Consider the following 19,043-nt stretch of genomic DNA (forward strand, 5'->3'; position numbering starts at 1 on the left):
GGATGAAATGAGTAAGATGGCTGATGAATTCTGTCTGTTGCACATTTTGGCTAAAAAACCAAACACAACATACCAACCTCAAACCCACACTCATGCCACTCAAAGATGAAATTGTTATTTTAGCAGGAAAAACGACCAAAGGAAACACACTTCGCTATCACAACTGTCTCACCCTCATAACTTTCCCACCATTGAGCCTTTGTCTGCTCCATCTGGAAGGGGTGGCTTAACCAGGCTGGACTGAGTGGACCCTAGTGCTGCCACCACCACCCACCCTTATAGGATCTGAGAGTCTTAGTGACTTGGAATACAAAATTTCAGGCCTTCATGACTTTTTCCTTTACTGGTTTTAATTTTTTTCAATTAAACCTAACCTCTTTGATAAAAATACATGTCTCTGAGCACAGAGGCAGCCATTTAACAGTTACTTTAAGCTTGTCAGGGTTCAGAATGTGTGAAGAGTTCATGTTACTTCTGCAGTCTTTTTGCAAACAACAATAAAAAAACCAACCCACAGACAGAACTGTCCTTGTTTCTCCTGTTCTCTCTTTTTTCATTTCCTCTTGCCTATACGGAAGCAGAAGAATATTCTGTATTAGTAGTCATAGCTTGAGTCCACCCTCGCTTGTATTTTATTCAAAGTGGAACTGTTATTATTGCTTCTCATCACATCTAAAAGACTGCAATTTTCTCTATTCCAAAAAAATACATGATATTGTAAAAATGAATTTACCTTGCTATTTTATGATGGAGGAGGAGCAGAAAAAAGGCTGAGATACAGAATCATGAAGATTATCTTTCTGCTCAAAACCTGGGACCCTGCTTCACTGTCTAGTCTTTTCGCAATCAAGTTCTTTGAACCCGTTCATTCCATCGAAACAAGTGCTCAGGTTTCACAGCTCTGAAAGGCTGGGTTTCGTGGGGTTTTTTTCCTCTCAGAATGCATAGGAAATTTTCTGAAATGGAGAGGAGGAGACTGTGAAACAGGAAAACGATTTCCTGATTAGCTGCAGTCCGAGCCTCGACTGATGAGCCTCCTTTTCCTTTCGGTTTGTGCTCTGACAGATCCCTGAGGCAGTACAGCCCATGAAGGTTCCCAAGTTTAGTGATTTCATCCTGCTCCTTTGTCCCAATCAGCTCTTCATTGCCTCCTGGAGCTAGCTGCTCTCCCATGCAACTGTGGATGGTTATTTTGGCTGGCGCACAGCCCCTGTGGAGCGCCAGTCACCCAGTACTGAAGCAGGGGGAAAGCCCTGGTCTGCTCGCAGTCCTGAAGATCCTAGCTGATAGTTTCCAACTGAGGTACCAGTGGGTTGGACTTGGCTCAGCCAGACCTGACACACACCAGCCTGTAGCAAACTGAATTCATAGGCCATACATACGTTTTCTGGTGGCTTTTGTCTAGGAGACTTACCCGACTCAACAATGAAGGGGCCAAGGTGTAAATGGAGCAGCGTTTTAGCAGTCAGGTACTGACAATTCTGGAAAAGCAGCCTCCTGCATTCTCTCAGCTGATTAAAAGCAGAAGTGATAGCTTGCTAAAAACCATGTGATGAACCATCCAAAAGCGCGAGTTCAGTTTCTTGCCCCTCCCAGACAGAACCTGATTTCCATGAAACTCAGCTGATAGTTAGCACATTGGAGGAAAAAAAAAAAAAAAAAGACAACAAGATAAACCTTACCTTATGTCACCTGATCTGCAGAGAAGATTGTTTTCTGCAGAGTCCTGACTCTGCTACAGACCAGTTTTGGTTCCTTGTTGTTTTTCCCTTCTGCCTTAAGCAGCAGATACTCTGCTTGCTGACTGCTCACACAGCAGCAGCATGCCAGGCAAAGGCATCACGTGAAGTCCATGAGTTTGGCTTGTCAAGTTCTACAACAGTATGCTTGAGCTTAGCATTTGTATTTCCATTTTGGTATTCATTCACACATGCATGGACTTGTTTCTCTCCAAGATTTAACTTTGCTTCTGTTGCTGTCTTTATTAAAGGGGTAGTTTCAGCCAGGTATGAACTTGGGCTTTGCTAACAGGGTGTTAAGGAACCAAGGTACTGCCAAGGAAAAGTGATACGTACAAGTTTTCCTAGTTTCAGTATCACACCCAGGTGTGATAAACTTCACATAGTGTGGAGTTTAGACTTACCTAAGCAAGTAAGTGCCTCCAGTGTGATTCACCTCCTAGAAACAGCTCCTTGGGCTAACACTTGGGTTTCTTTATGCCAAAGAAGTCCTTTATATGGGCATGTGCCTGTCCTCATCCTTCTAGTTTAAATTCAGAAAGTGAATCAATATTTAAAATTCAACTCAGTGATCTGCTTTTTTTTGTTTGTTTGTTTTGCATCAGCTATGGCACATGGACTTTAAAAAAGTAGGTACATACATAGTGTGGTTTTGGATCCCCTGGAAATGGAAGGGGTTTAGACTTTATAAGGGTAGAAAACACAATTCTCTTGAAAGACAAGTCAGTTCTGTTGGGAAAGGGAAGGTCAGACCACCAAACACCATGGCCAAACAATTAAATAGCAGGACAGCGATGAATGCCCGTGGCAGACTCCTTGATTTCTTGCACACTGCTTTCCGCCAGCATGTGAATGCAAAGGAACCATATTTTAACCTCTGCCTATTTCTGACTCTCATATATTCTCAGTCCAGCTGTAATAGTCTCAGACAAAGATGATAAACTCAATACAAAAATAAAAATTAAATATAAGTATATAGTATAAAAATATAAAAATACATATTTTAAAATTATTAAATTTAATGTAATATTGATATAGTGTATTAAGTATATACAAATATAATATAATGTATAATATAAATAGATCATATATAAATATATATAAAGATAAAAATCCTAAACTCTAATAAACAGTCTTAGTTCAGTCCAACTGTCCCTAGGTTTTTGAGCCAGAACTGTGCATCCAACACCTTCACCAGCCCTTGTCAAAATCAGAAAGGGTAAAAGCAAGGGTAAGCTCTTTTGATTCATTTCTAACAGCCGCAGTAACATACATCATTGCAGTAACAGAGTTGGACTGCTGGTGAGCATCAAAATGCATTTAAAGGTTCTGCACATAAACTCTCTCTCTTAATTTAATCATAATCACTGGACAAGGCTTATTGCTCCTTGAAAATATAGCTGAATAGGGCACCACCAGACCACACGAAGTGGGGATGATGCCCTTTGAAGAGGCCACCACAAGGAATGGAAGAATGAAGAGACACCCACATGCATGGAGTGCCAGACCTCACCCTCTCACTCAGTCCCTCCTTCAATGAAAAGCTTTTGTCAGGGTACTACCTTTACATTCCTTCTGGTCTAGGATTCCTATCACAAAATTAAACTCCTGAAAGTCAATGAATGATAACAAAAAGTCAGGGCAATAAGGCCTTTTCAGCAAGAAGGCGTACTGGCCTGCACATTGGCATAGCAAGCTCCTAGGGTTCACTTGCAACATACAGTTGTTTGTAATAGGGCAAGGACACCCAGCTCATGAACAATTTTCTCCAGGATTAGACAGGACATAACCCACAAGACTATAAGCACAAACTAACATACATTCATCCACGTCGAGGACGGCAGACCACTCTAGCCGCTTCTGACTTTGCTCAGTGCTTTTTTGTATTTTTTTTTCCAGGGGATGGGGCAGGGAGGCACTATTTTCAAACAAATTTATGGCTGGAGTCTTCCAAAGCACATTACCAGTCAAGTGTCCTGCCCTCAGTGCTTCTTGACCACTGTAATTCATACTGAACATCTATCTCTTTGGAGGACTATTTACATAAGCCTTATTTAAGGACACCTAAAATCTTCCCTGTCTTAAGAGATCATTTTCTTGCAAGTCATTTCCAAAACTGAAAGGATTTGGTCCTTGCTTGATTTGTTGAAAGTTCTCTTAATAGCCTTTCTTAATAGCCCACAAAGATGATTTTCCTTTTCATTTAGGCCTCAAACTCCATGTAAAGTCTGATATGTGGAGTTTTTTATTTTGGTCTCAGCCTTTTGCTGTTTAGGCCCATCATAACAAAGCTCCGTTTTCAGCTGAGACCTTCTAAGCCCAGTCTGCCTCAGCTCGCTGCACTGCTCCATGTCTGCTGTGGCTGCATTGCCACGTGGCAGGCTCTCATCACACACTGCTTTTCCTGCCTCTCCTGCAAGCTGGCACCCAGCAGGGAGATTTTTTTTTTGTCTTGGCAGAATTGCTTTACTGAGTCAAGGCTTTCCATAGACAAAACCATACATTTTCTTCCCACCTCTTTCAATAAGTGGTGTTGTTTTGGTCTGGAAAAGAAAAGCCACAAACTCAGCTTCATTCCGGTCACTTTTGATCCATCAGAAGGGCAACATGGATGCACCTTCACACCTACATTGTTAATCCCAGAGCATGCAGCCACAAAAACGTGTACAAAATCTATCCTTCCCCCCAGCCTTTGATCTCCCTGTACCCACAAAATCTGCATCTCAGTGTGCAGGTGAATGTTTATTCACCCAGACTTTCACTCAATGACTTTACTAATTCATATGCTTGTCCAGTTTCCTAGACACCGTTTCTCAGACCAGGACCCCAATGCCACAGCTCATCACTGAGTGATGTTAAGTAGCACAGAAACAAATGTCTCTGAACAAGCAGTTCTGATACAAAGCAAGATAGAAAAAGGGTTTTTTTCCCTTTGCAGTGTGATCTTCAACCCTTAGAGCTATCTATGCCTGTTGTTACAGTCTATGAATTGTCCTTCAGGTATGGAAGCTGATCTGTTACATTTCATTTAACCATCCTATTTACTTGCTTCCCTTCAAGGTCAAGGGATAAACCTGCATCCACACGCATGCTGAATCCCTGAAAGGCCGATGTTTTCCCACATAACAGAGTCCCCTGCTGTCCAGTGACCTAAATATTTGGCCTCCCCCATTCAAGGCTTTGAGAATACGTTTCTCATGGGTGGCTTGCTAACAGAGCTGCAGTTTTTGGTATGTACTATGTGTGTCTGAAGCAAAAAAAAAAAAAAAAAAAAAAAAAAAAAGATTCCAGCATTAATGGCAGGACCACCTTAGCCCCACTTCCACAGGTGGCTATCCCCTTCACTAAAGGCTGCCCTGCCTGTTAGATGCAAGCCTGCTTTGATGCTACGGAAGCTCATCCAGCATTTTGACACACCTGCCTATTTTACGAATGGGTGATTGCAGAGCCTGCTGGTATCATTTGATACCCATGATTTCTTGTGATTTAAAGGCATACCCAAAAAAATTGAACTGGTTTAGGTCTCCCAGTTTGGACTTCACCCACCCCTGCAGCTGGAGACACTTTGCACACTGGCAATGAGCTCCACTGGTTACCTTTACGGACACTTTGCTGGATAGAGCAGATCTGCAATATTGAAGTAAACATGGCTTTATCAACTTGAGTGAGAAAGAGGACATCTATTAGCAGTCTCAGGAAGGCGGAGGATAGGAGTCAGGTAGAAGGGATATACTGAGTATGGGCATGGCTGTTGCTAATCCAAAAGCATCATCTCCTGTGCACACACCTTGCTTTCACCACAAGCAGTGCCAGAGGCTGTTTGTGGTGCTAAGCACCTGGAGCCCTTTCAGACTTGGCCCACAGGTTCTGCCCTCCTCCTCCCAAAACCACATTTTTTGCAGTAATACCCTGTACACCCTCTCCAGCGTTAACAAAGTTAACTTACCTGCTTTCAGAGCCACTTTGCATCTCTACACACGGCAGAGGCTGAGCACAGCTCCTGAGGTAGATGCACTGCAGGACACCGATGCACACAGGGGGTACAGGCTGTCCCAGGCACAGCCAAGGGGAAGGGAGAGCTGCTTTGCAAATGGACTAAGAGACAGGGCAAGTAACAAAGGACAAATTTTCTTTCCTCTAAGACCCTCAGAAGCTCATTTGAGGCTCCCCCACTAAGGACAACCCCAAACAAGCAGTGTAGGAACAACACATCTGCAAAGTAAATATCCACTCCCTCAAGGGCATAATTCTGCTCTGCTTGCCTCTCCACAGCCCCTACAGCTACAAGTACCTGCTGCTGAATGCACTCTCACTTATTGTTTTATAGAGAGCTAAGTCTTCATAACCACTGCCAGGCCAGAGAAGGTGTGGATAGAGGCCTGCTGCCGCCCTCTGAAGGCATCACTGGCTCTGCAGGTGAATCAGCTTATCATGACAATTAGTCGGGGGAAAAAAAAAAAATAGGAGGGTTGCAGATCTTAATCAATTTCCACCCCACATTGTAAACCCCTGAGCAAAGGAGGATGGCAACAACAATGCAGACAGCCAGTGGATTAGATTAAGCAGTGGGGAAAGTCAAAGAAATAAGCTTTTGAACATGGGCTTTTTTGTTTGTTTGCATGACAAGCGTGGGTGTCTTGTTCACACCACCTTATACATTTTGATAAGCTAGCAGGGGGCTCATGGCAAGTGCTATTGGGTCCCATTTACTTCGGCATTTATTTTCATTTCAAAGAGCTGGACTTTTAAAGATTAGGGGGCACTCTTTGACGGGGCAATTACTAGATGGTGGCAGTCACTTTTTGCCACAGTGCTGTTAAGGATAAGCCACTGCTTTTAACCAGGACTATGGGTGCAGTGGGCAGCACACCTCCAGTCTGCTGCTGGGCTTTCAGGGAAGAAAGATGTCCAACATTTAAGAGCTAGAAAAGAGACTGATCACCTCCAGCACCAGGCTGAAAGGAGGAGCTCAGAGGAGCTCCATCTGCACTACCAAATGCAGTGATGCTCAGCATGTAATAGCTGCCCACCACTGTCTTCTGAGAAAAAAACTGAGGATGGGGGAAAATCACAAGAAATCCCCTCCTCTCTCCCCTCCCCAGCACTCACTCAAACTTGTAAAAGTGAGTCATTCTGAATCCCTGAGATTCAAAGTCCCAAATGCACATCAGCTCTTCCCTCCCATCCCCACCAAAGGAAAAAGGATTAGAGCAGGGTGTTTCTTGTAAAGATAGTGCATGTACCACCTAAGGGGGACTTTTCAAACACACTGTCAGTCCCCTCCTTCAGAACAGCCTCTCCCACCCTCTCATCTCTTATATCCAACCACACAGCAAATAAATGAGAATTCATTGGCCTAAGATGAGCCTGGAGAAAAACAGCAGGTTTAGCACTTGTAATAGTGAAGCTGCCCCTTAGAGACAGATATGCAGGAGACAAGGGAGAACTTCTTGTTTCTGCTCCAAGAGCCATTGATAGATGTTAGTCAATAAGCATATAGTGTGAAGTGGATTAAAAACCCACAGTGGAAAAGAGGGCTTACTTACCAATAACGGCTGTAAAACAGTCTAAGACACCTACAGGGTAGGTGATGTATAGCACAGATTCTGTGGTTTCTCACTGACATTTAATATATATGAATTCTGATACTTTCCAGGTAGTCCTGGTGCAGTACTGACTTGAACCCTGAGCATCTCATAACTGGCCTGACTGCTCTTTGAGGAGCCCAAGCAATTCTCACAGAACTCATGCTTTTGGGTTAAAAAAAAAAAAAAGAAAAAGAAAAAAAAAAGTTTTCAATGATGGTAGCAACCACAGAAAACTCCTGGGTGTGAGCCAATGCAGCTGTCTTCATAAATTTTGAGATCAGAAAGAATGATTCTGTGACTCCAATCTATTTTCCAATGTAACAGAGGTTGTTACTGCACAGTCTATAATAATTATGCCACAAGAATTACAAACTAGCTCTTGGCATAAGTGGGAGTTAGCTCTGAAGCCTAATGACAGACACTTCAAAAAGCGATTCCCTGAATATTGCTGCAATTTACAGCTACTGCAAAGCTGCTCTGTACTACGGTAAGAGTTTAGGGTAGGTGAGACCCTTCAAGCCATTGTATTTTTGGTGGGTTTTTTAAGGAGTTTGTTTTCCTCTTGTTCATTGAAAAGTCTGATGACAAAACCAGAATTAAGCCTCTCCCCCACTTTCTGTTATACCAATTATCTGGGAAAAGATTAATCTAGTCAGCTATTTCCTTTACCTGCATATATTTCTTCTTCATTGCCCTCTCCCATACATTCTCCCATACAGATGTATCTCCTACACACACACCCATATTTGTGGCCCAGAGAGTGTGTTGTCCATACACAACTAGTAACTACTGATTAATAATGACAATTTTCAGGTCACTTATTTCCTCACTGGAATTGCTATTTCTTTTTATCATTTGGACTGGAGAAATGCAGCCCAAACTACTAATACACCCCAAGCTGCTGCTCCTTGTGTACTTAGGACAGCTTTCACGAGACTTGGAGAAGCGCTTGGGGCAGGATTCATCCCCTGGAAGGGATGAACTTACTTACACACAGGGCAGACATAAACTGGCACAACAATTATACAGCACTTGCTCTCCCAGGTGGGAATAATTGTTGGATATAACTAACGGGGTACTCAAGGTATCTTCAGGTGCAAGTAATGAATGAAGGGCAGCCAGTTCTCAGGTGGAAAGTAGCAGCTATTTTACTGCATGCGATTTTGCGCACCGTATTAATGAGAACATGCTGTTCCTTTGCTGGTAAGCTGCTTTAAAAGCTGGCATTTCTGATTTGAAGCTTTTGTTTATTTAGTTAAGTGTTTGGTACCCTCACTGGGAGCTGTTGGGATAGCAAGGGGGACAGTAAGCACTCTCCAAATGGGTGGATAAGTAACAAAATCCCATTTAAGCTGTTGTCATGCTGCCAGATCCGCCTTCCACATTTGAAAAATGATAAGACAACTAATTATCTCCTCTTTGCTCAGGGAGATACCAAATACTAGCCATGCTCTTCCCACTTTGAATTAAGAGGAAAATTTGCAGCAACTTTCCTATGGAGCCGGAGTGTTTGTGAGTGAGAAACAAGCTGACTGCAGGCTGAATTTCCAGCTCATGTTGCCCTGGGAAACTCCCTGAGCACTGTGGGGCATCCACACCAGGGTAAGTCTTGCTTTCTCACCCACTTTCCTGAGCTCCGCCGACAGGCTGCTCCGTGAGGGAAGCAGTGCTGGCTCTGCAGAGACCTGTCCTGCGTGGGGAAGGGGCAGCCAGGGAGCGCAGACAGCCTGGCCCCCGACCTCTTTCAGGAGTTTAGACGCCCGATTCATGGCTCCATATAACACGCACGTTCCTTTCAGGAGTGGGTGGTTTACCACAAAGGGCAGGCTAACAGGAGGATGCGCTCTCCCAGCCTCCTCCACAGCCGGCTGAAGACACATCACTGACCAAACTGCACAGGAGATTCGCGGGGCTATGCAAAGGGCCTGACTCTGGCTCGGTGAGGAGGGACCCCAGCCTCACGACAGGGATAGGTGCCTGCTGCACTAAAATCACTGGATAAAACACAATCAATATCACTTGCTTTTGCTGGCTGCAATTTCCACAGCTGAATACATGTTTGTCTCCCTTAAATTTCAGTTGTGAATGAGGAGAGGAGCTCACTTTTACTTGTATAGCACCAATACTTAAAAATCACCCTTCTTCAGCCTTTCCTAAGTACGAGAAACACCCATAGAGAGTTTGTGAGCAGCACAGCAGGGCCCTGCCTGCAGCCCTCTGCACAGGCAGCATCTTTTGCTCTTAGCACAGAACTTGCAATTCTGGCTCTGGCAACTTAGTGCAAGTCAATGTCATCAACTTCGGCTGAGTTTCTACACCACACAACTCCTGTTTCTCTTGCTGCAAACACCCACACACAATACAAGGTGTGTGCCTGGCCCAGGAGCCCTGCTGCTGGAATGGGGAAGGAGCCAGGTTGGGAAGGAACAGGGAAACCAGTCAGGGAAACTACTGGGTCTACAGCAGAATTAAGAAGTTTGTTTAAGTAAGTACACCATAAACACCATTGTTTGTCCCTCACTAGACAATCAGTTTCTGCTCTCTGGGACATACAGGCTGCCTCTAAGAGCCAAGCATTTTCAGTCTGTTGACTCAGGGTTGTAAGCATCAAAAGACCATTTCTTCCAGGGTAATCCATTACCATTCAGACCTAAAAAGAAAGGGCAATACCCTACTTCAGCATCAGTCCAACCCTGCAGCGTTCCCCCTGCTGCCACGAGTACCAGCACCAAGATCTACTGCATTTCTTCAAATAGAAAAAAACAAAAAATAAATCAGGTTTCTGCCCACCAGCTGGGGACTGAAGAAGCTCTGCTTGCTGGCAATAAAAACATTCTGTTTGCCTATGGGGGATGTCAGGAAAAAGGCCAGTTGTACTAAGAATAGCTTTCTGCTGAGGTCCCCTCAGTAAGTTTATGACAGAATTGTATGGACATGGAGAATAAATCACTTACCTTAAGAAGAAGAGACAGAGTAAAAAGAGAAGACAGATTCAGTGTCATCACACTGAAGTGACTCAGTCTAGGTAATTATCCAGTTAGAAGGTAACGGACAGACTTTGGGAGGTGGTGAGAGAAATCCCTTCTTCCCATTCTGACAGCTCTTTGAGGAGGTATTCTCAAGTGGATGACCATGAGGGTAGAAAAGACCTGCCTTGTGCCCCTGTCACAGCTGTGTGACATGGTGAGCAGCGCAGAAGTGTAACCCCAGACCAGAACCCTGTATCCAAAACGCAAGTGTTTCTCACACCGCAGGTCTGGCGCAGAGACAGAGTCTTTGCTCTTCGCTTCCAGGGGACTGAGCCTTTGCAGGCTGAGAGCGTCCTCAGTGGAGAGTGGCCACTCCGCGCTGCCCCCCAGGTCTGCCCCCATGGCCCTTCAGTGCCAGCCTTGCACTGCCATCACGGCAGCCACAGGGTGCAGCTTTCTGACCACTTCCAGGTTCACCCAGTCTGCCTGTAAAAGGTATGGGCTTGCAGAGGCTTGTGCATCTCACATGGCTGTAGAAGTGGTGCTCATGACCAGACCCTCAGTGTGGTTTACAGAACAAGTTTTGTTTACTTTGGTTTACAAAGTAAAGCCACCAGCTTTAATTCTTCCTAAAAACCAAAACAACTGGTGAAGTGCATGATTCAGAGTGGCATGGTGCAAATTTTTGCAAAGTAACAGACACAAAATCAAAATAATTCAAATTATACATACATGTAAAACAAAAGAAACTCAAGTTAAAACCAGGACTGGATTCCTATTAGCCCTAGAGATGATCCAAGAATATGTCAGGAAATAAATAAATCATTCTGATTTTCACCATAAAAGAGGGCACTGCTCACTAATCCAAATGGTTTGGATATTTACAGAAGGCAAATGGGTTAGAGGAGAAATAGAAAGAAGAAAAACATTCATAAGAGTGAATTGAAATGCTGCAGGGTGATCACTTCCCACATGCCCCACTGTGACTAAGAGAAGGCTTTAAATCACTGCAAGGGGCCAAAGAAATTTCTTTTGAGTAGGACACCATCATCTGCCCACGCTGGAGGGACTGTGCCAAGGTAAGAAAGACCAGCATGGTCTACTAGGTTTGGCTGTCACCACAGAAGCTCCACCACAATCCATGGCCATCCTGGGGCAGATGACAGCAAATAAGTTGGCCTGGTCAGTCCAATTTATGAATAGAAGGGCAATTTATCCTAGAACCCATCTGAAGAGAAGACTGCTTAAAGCCACATCTTCCCGGCCTCTGCTGGGCTGTGCACGCTCCAAGGAGGAGGCAGCCAGCACAACTAAATCTCTGTTCTTCAACATGTAAGCACAGCTGGTGATCAAAACACTTGGCATTTCCACAAAGGCCAATAGCTAGGGCACTTTAGGTGACTACAAGAAAAAGCAGGCCCTTTCAAGTATCTCTTTCAACATTTGCAAACCACAGGAGACAAAGCAACACCCTCGTTTTCAAAGGCAGCGTGACTTGTGCTCATCGCTGGTATTTCTGATGCTTTGTTACCAAATAATAATTTGTGTGTTGCTGCACATGCTACTAAGGCCAAATCCTGACAAGTCAGAGCTGTACTTTCACTGCAGCCAATGGAGCAGAAGATGCTTAATGCCCAGCAGAAGCAGGGCAAATTCTGCAGTTAATGTCATAGCATGCAAAAAAACATCCTTAAGGCTCATCCTAACCTTCTGTTTCCTTGTCAAGACAGATTTATTTACAGTCAGTACCACAGGGACTAGATTCGAGTGGCAGTGGTGTTATATCCATATTTTTAATGGGATTTGACATTTAAGGCAGCATTTCAGTTCACCTCTAAGCCTGTAATTACACTTGCAAATCTGCTTAGCAAGACATCAGCAGAGTATCCTAGGGGACTGCTCAAACAGATTGGTTCTGTTCCCATAGAAGCAGCATTTGAGTACCAAGTGATGCTACAAAGCAGACACTGCAGACTGCAGTGCCTGACACAGACACTCGCAAACTGGACCCACTCCTAATCTTCAAAATAAAAACAAGAACTAAGACTGCAAAGAGCCCTCGCTTTATCTTAAAAGCAACATTGCGCTGAGTCAGATACCACTGGAGGTCAGGAGCACTTCATGAATACACTACTGAGACAGGACTCCTTTCTACACCCCTCTGGTTATCTTTGGTCTCACAAAATCTGCAAGTGCTAGAAGTATCAGAGCAGCCCAAGGATGAAATCATGTTTGTCACCTGCTGTTCTGGAATCATGATGGCCTAGTGCTGAGAAGCACCTTTATGTCTCTTGCACAAGTGCAGATTTTGTCCAGCGCTTCCTTCCCAAAGGAATCCATTTTGAGAGCAAATTGATGCCAAATGCCAGGATGCTCAGGACTCTATTTTGCCCCCAATTTACACACCCCTCCTTTGCACCCAATTTACACCACCACCTCCAAAGATATGACTGGAACCAAACAAAGTACATATGAAGTACTCTGCTGGGACTCCACGTATACTCAGTTCTCTTCAGGTTCGGGGAAAAAAAGTCTGATTTGTTCAGCTTTGGACTTTTCATCCATGCCCATGGGAGGCAAAGTGAAGGATGTCCTTCTCTCACAAGCCACCTGAGCAGATCTTTCTGCAGGATGCAAATGGTTTCATCCCTGAGTTCAACTTTAAAAGAGAAAAATGCAGTCCTCAGCCATCATCACCCTAGCGCCAGAAGCAAAGAGAACGTTTAGCACAGAGCTCTCTGCTGCAGGAATAAAGAGCCAACAAGCAGCACAAAGCTGGGAAAGATGGAGAAAAGCAGAAAGAGGCTAATTTGTATCATACCAAAGAAACAGAAGGAAACCTGAGGCCAAAGAGTTTAGACAAGTTAGAGGAAGAAAGCTTACAGAAGGTAGACTGCGCTGTTCAACAGCGAAACCTTTGCAGCCCTCAGTGCTCATTTGGGAGCAGCCTGGTACCTCCATCAACAATGATCCCAGACAGGCAAGAAAAACAAATCTAGAGAACATTCCCAAAGAGACACAAGATCCCTCAAGGCCATTTCAATGACATGAGCAAAACTTGAATTCTTCTCTTTTTTCCCAGCAGGGATGACATGACACTTTGTCCAGTTTAGTGCATGCAGTTCTCTCCTCAGCAAGACTTCTTCTAGCTGACTGATGTGCAGTTCAGCTCTGCAGGGTCCTGCCTGCCTTCTGCCATGACTCCCTCTGGCCCATCGGCAATACTGGGCTCACTGGAGCACTGCCTGTGGCTAAAACTGGGCTGCAGGAGGAGGCATTTGTCAGTACTGTCTGACTCCTCAATCACCATTCCTGTATGCATCATGGAGGCCATTGCCAGGAGCTGAATATCTGAGTGAGCATTGGCAACAGTGTGGCGACGGATGCTACCACATTTCTCCAGGTAAGCCTCACCCTCCTGCTCTGTCAGTGGGGTCAGGGCCATCTCGCTGGGCTGCCGGCTTGTCACCACATGAGATGAATAATTCAGTACACCAGTCTTAGGACGGGATCTGGAGTACCGTCTCTCTGGAAGAGAAAAAGGAAGCAGGAACAGTCAATAGGGCACAGACAAAGCATCGCCTGAACTGCTAGGCTGGCCTCAGGGAACCGAGAGGACTCAGCATGCAGCCACAGAGCCTCTCACCTCGTTACCACTGGGGAACAGTCAGGTGCTCATTAGTTCATACTGCCAGGGGTTTGGAAAGCAGGTCTGCCTCTCCCCTGGTAAGGAGATGCCTCCAATCCTGCTGTAAGGCAACAGTGCTGCTGCCTGGGAGAGAAGTGAGCCAAAAAGTAATGAGTGCAGCAAAGGGACTTTCTTCAGCATCCTGATGGTCTCCTCTCTTACCCAGGGGAGCAGGGGCTTTCACGTGCAGGTCCACTAAAATCAGTGACACTAAAGTGGCACAAGTCCCCAAAGAAACATTCAGTGAGGACCTGAGTAGCCATCCCTTTCTCTGGAAAATTTCTCTCAGGAGATGCTGTTAGCTGGTGTCAGCATGAAATTCCTGATGCTTACATTGCACTGCCTCTCCAGCTGCCTAGGAAAAGGCAGTTCTGCTAGCATTATCCTATTGTATTTTTTAAAGATTATACAAGAAAAAGAACATTTCATCCACTTTAAAACATGTCTGGTTTTGGGGCTAGACACTGAAAACACCTAACAGTGCACAGCAACAGCCCACAACAGGGGAAAGGGGCAGAAGAGCAAGGCAATACTTGCAGAGCATGGGTGAAGGTGGTGACACAGAATTGATGGGTGCAGGGTCTATGATCTGTTTAGCAAAAACATTAAGGGGGAAAAAATGCCTGGTTTAAAACTCAAATCCAAGGCACAGTCCCCAGCCTCGTATCATGAAGCACCATTTCAATTCTGACACTGAAAGCTTTAAGAAAAGCAGGGATCTGAGTTTGTGCCTTGGCTCACTGTAATTCACTCCCCTAGCAGGTTGAATCAGGCAGTATTACTTTTCACCTACTCTCTTCCACTGCCGTGCAGCATTGCCATGTGATGTTAAAACACCTCATGTAATCTATCCCCGAAGTAGCTGACAAAGCTATTCCCTACCTGTCTCCCTGTTTCTCACCAGCTTCCTTGAAGTGCAGGGTCTCATTTCATAAAGTCGGAAGCCTTTAAACCATATAAAATACTTCCACCAAGACTGCAGAGCATAGGAGATAGAGTAACAAAATGCAAAGCAAAGCACTCATCACTGAAGGTTATAAAAGAGTTTTGGAAGCTTGCATCAGGAAGAAAAGCAGAACACAAACTCTATATTGTTGCAGGGAGGAACGGGTAAGCAGCCAAAACTCCACCACTGGCAGCAGCCAAGCTATGACAACACTTCACCCCGCTGCTGCCAGTAATACATTCATTCAAAATGGTTAATTTCATGCTTAAGAGTATGTGCAAATAATTTTTGAAGTTGGTTATGTTAAATATATTCTTTAGGTGTCACCTGCAGCTGAAGCCACAGCAAGCTGTAGTCTTGGAGGGCACTGGGAGAAAGTAATTTAAGGGGGGGAGCCACACAAGCATCCTTACGCTCTGCACGGCAGCGGCAGGCAGGGAAGCGGCAGGCAGGGAAGCAGCAGGCGAGCATCCTAGCACAACACTAGCGTCACCAAACCCCGCGCACTGCATTAGTGTTCTGCTGCTGCCCGTGCCTGGCTCTTGGAAAGTTACCCTGGCACAGACAAGACCAAAATACTACTGGTGTCAGCAGCAGCAGCTGCTTCTCCACCTTCAGCAGTACTTATCAGGGCTTCTTCATTTCTGACTTCTGTGAACAAAGTGAAGTATTGATACCAAAAGAGAGAAGCCAATGGTGCGGGCAGTTACATACTTGCAACATGACCGACCCAGGCTGAGATCTTTAAACGTATTTAGGTGCCCATCTCCTGTCTACGTTAGGAAGTCAGACACTTTTAAGATCTGTTCAGCTCTTGGGCTGAGAGGAGAAAGAGCTCAGTAGCCTCTTCAGGTTGGTTCATTGCACTCCCTCGTCCCATGATTTAATATTTACATTGTGTCTATCCTGCAGTGGCTTCAGCTATGCAGAGGTGTCTTAGCTAACTAGAGAGATCTGAGGAGATTAAACTGAACTGAGCCGTGCAAAACACTGCCAATTTTCCAGGCTCCGCAGCTACAGATTTTGCAGGCAAGGGCTGAATCTTTGTTCTTCTCTGCTCCTATACAACACATTCAAAATTAAAACATGCTTCATTTAAACAGGGACAGCTTGCAGCCCTTCCCAAAAAGCCAGGATACACAGGAAAGAAAAATCATGGCCATGGCCTGATGTTCACTTAATAGATATTCACTTAATAGATAATATTTTTTTCTCCCATGAGAAAGAAGTGCCAGTTTTGTGTGCAAACTTTTAGTGCTGCTGGAAGAGCCAAGCCTGATGACCTGAGAGATTAAAGTCCACTAAGAGCAAGCATAATATAGGAAGCAATAATATAAAATTATTTCTGCCCAGCCTGGCAACCCTGCCTTCACATGAACTGGCAAAGAGACCCTGAGATCCTTTTCTGTCACGTCCTTGACTGCTGTGGTAAAATGGTCAACTAGTATCATTAGTTACATCAACTACAGTGGTTGTTTGCAATCCAGGCAGTCTGTATTCACCATTTCACAGGCTTATACATGATGTATGTTCTTGCATATATGTTTGCATGGATGTGTACACACACACTCACTGACTAGCAGACTGCACAGAGCTGATGCACATGCCAGGGTTTCAAAGTCTGACATCATTCAGCTTTTGAATATAATCAGAACCTGGATGGGGAGACTGTAAAAACCTGCTGGTATCAAAGGAAACACTGACAGTAATTCAGAAGACCAGAAGACTCTTCCCCTCAGACCTATATCAGCATGGAAACAGGACCATTGCACCGCCTGCTGCGTGCAAAAATAAAGCAAAGGTCCTGAGTTTGACTATACTGAAGTAACTACTCTAGCCCAGAAACCCTGCAATATGCTGAGCCCAGAATTGAGCAGAGGTTGCAAACCCACCCAGGAATCTGGACAGACATACAGGCAGCGTGCACTGGGGCTCGTGCTGCCACCTGTTCACCTAAACCACACAGCTGGTTACCAGTGTGAGCATATTTATACTAAAAGTAGATCCACATTTAGTCAGCCTTTGCATGGCAGGTTTTTTAAGTAGGCAAGCAATCGATAGCAGTTTATCCCCAGTGCATACTTTAGTTTGGAGAAACTATAACTCTTCTCCTCTCTTCAATTCTGTTACAATCAAGCTGCTACTTTCTGTCACAGAAATTTCACCATACTCTTCTTGCCACCATGGTCTTTTGAGATTATTTGTTTGATGCTCAAACAGACATTTTGCTTCAGATACAGCTGAATGCAAAACACTGTAGTAGACAGCAGAAGAGTTAACCAACTGACAGAAAAGGCCAGTTTTGAAAATTACCAAAACTCCCCTCCAACTCCTCTTACAGCAGTCTCACCCACCAATCAGGACAATGCTAGCACTTCACTGGTGGACTTGGAAACCCAACTGTTTAAGCATCCAAGTGCCTTTGATTGATAACCTAGACCTTCATCTGTGTCAATCCCTGCCCATAAAATTTCACAGAAGTTGGGACAGAGGAGGGAGGAGGAAGGTGGTGGTGATGTGAAATAAACTAAAGAGGTTAAAGGACAAAGTGCTCAAATTTTATCTGATGCAGCCACAGGAATTATCCAGCTTCACAGCAGCACAGGAACGGTCCAGTATCCTGCTGTCACAGCAAAATGGGTAGGACTCCAGTGAAACGTGTTGGAAGCACATGTGACAGAGCTGGTGGCACTCAGCAGTACAAGTTAGAAGAATTCTTTGTTCTTCCCCCACCAGCAAACATTTTTTCCTGAAGTTGTAGCTGTAAGAGCTAGGACTGGAAAGGCTTGCCTGGGCAATTACAGGAGGCCAGGTGTTGTGTAACTAACACAAGAAGAGGAAAGTCCATTCGTTGCCATCTACTAAGGCTACTCAGTCTTCAGCTTGACTGAGGAAACAGGCCTCGCTTTTGATTTCTGAATTTGCTAATTCAGTTAAGACCTGATAGGTCTCTGTTCTTATTTTCTCCCTACAACAGTAGCGAAGACATTCTTAAGACATTAAGCAATATTTTCTAATGCCAAGGGTGAGGGCTACAAGAAACTGCACAGAGGAGCTGAGGAGCTTCCCTCAGTGGAAGTTTTTAAGAGCAGGTTAGCTGTAGAAATGGTTTACATATGACTGACAAGATAGTGAGAGATGGACAGTGAGGAATTTCTCAATGTTTATTCTCTTCAAGGGAGGAATCACCTGACTCTTTTGAGGAAAAAATATCCACAGATTATTTTTGTGCAACAAAATTAAAGTCCTTTATGATGAGAAGCAGGTAAAAATTAGGCTAAACTCTGAACATTTGTTTATTGCCTCACTTTTCCCCCTTTACTTTCTTGGCCATAAAAGACAGTCTCTTAAGGGAGTTATCATGCATAGTTTAACTAGAAATTTTATTTCTATTTTGGTGCATTATGGCCAGGAACATAAACTGGGAGGAGTTTTTAAGGGATTTTTTGCAAGCAAACTCAAATCAGCAGTAATGTTAGGTTTAATACACAGGGGCAATAGGGTGAATGTTTTATCTTCTTCGCTATTCCCAATTTAAACATTGTTTCTTAGACAACTGGATCCCTTCAGCATACTCCACCCTTACAATGCAGGTTATGGCTAATTTACACGGGCAAAGCAAGAAGGGTGGTAACAGAAGGGCAGGTGGGCACGCTGACCTCTACGAATCCCCTCTGCGAGCTGTCCTGGCCCCTTTCACACCTATGCCTGCTGCACTCCTCTCTCACTTTAAATCAAGTTTAAGACACAGCAGCCTTGCAGGCTGAAGCCCTATGTGTATTCACAGCTGTCATCAGACACCTTCAGTCGCATTTCTCAATGCTCGTTTGTCTTGAAGGCTCCAGTCCAGAGAGCAGTTTGGCCTCCACAGCATCTGTTGAGAATGCAAGCGTACCCAAAGCCCAACAGTGCATTTCCAAAAAGCTACTACAGGGAACCTACTGGGCTTCATCATCATTACAGGCTGCCCAGTGAGAGAAGAAACTGGTTCTGAGAAAGAAAAAAGGTGACAGAAAGAGGGGAAGAGGAAGAGAAAGAAGTTTGATTAGAAGTGGGAGCTAAAGAAAAGAAACCACCACCACAGCTGCACTTTGAAAATACCAAGATTATTTG

At 44.5% G+C, this 19,043-nt stretch overlaps 1 protein-coding gene across 4 annotated transcripts in view; it reads right to left on the reverse strand.

Moving 5' to 3' along the window:
* Positions 1–11,080: 11,080 nt before the first annotated feature.
* Positions 11,081–19,043, reverse strand: part of PRR5L (proline rich 5 like) — a 46,030-nt gene continuing 38,067 nt past the window's right edge. For all 4 annotated transcript variants that reach the window (XM_082317253.1, XM_082317254.1, XM_082317252.1 and 1 more), the window contains one exon: positions 11,081–13,824. In XM_082317253.1, coding sequence (XP_082173379.1) covers positions 13,442–13,824 — 383 coding nt within the window. In that variant the 3' untranslated portion in view covers positions 11,081–13,441. The remainder of the gene's footprint in view (positions 13,825–19,043) is intronic.

Source organism: Platalea leucorodia, assembly GCF_965183815.1.
Source record: "Platalea leucorodia genome assembly, chromosome: 7".
Classification (NCBI taxonomy): domain Eukaryota; kingdom Metazoa; phylum Chordata; class Aves; order Pelecaniformes; family Threskiornithidae; genus Platalea; species Platalea leucorodia.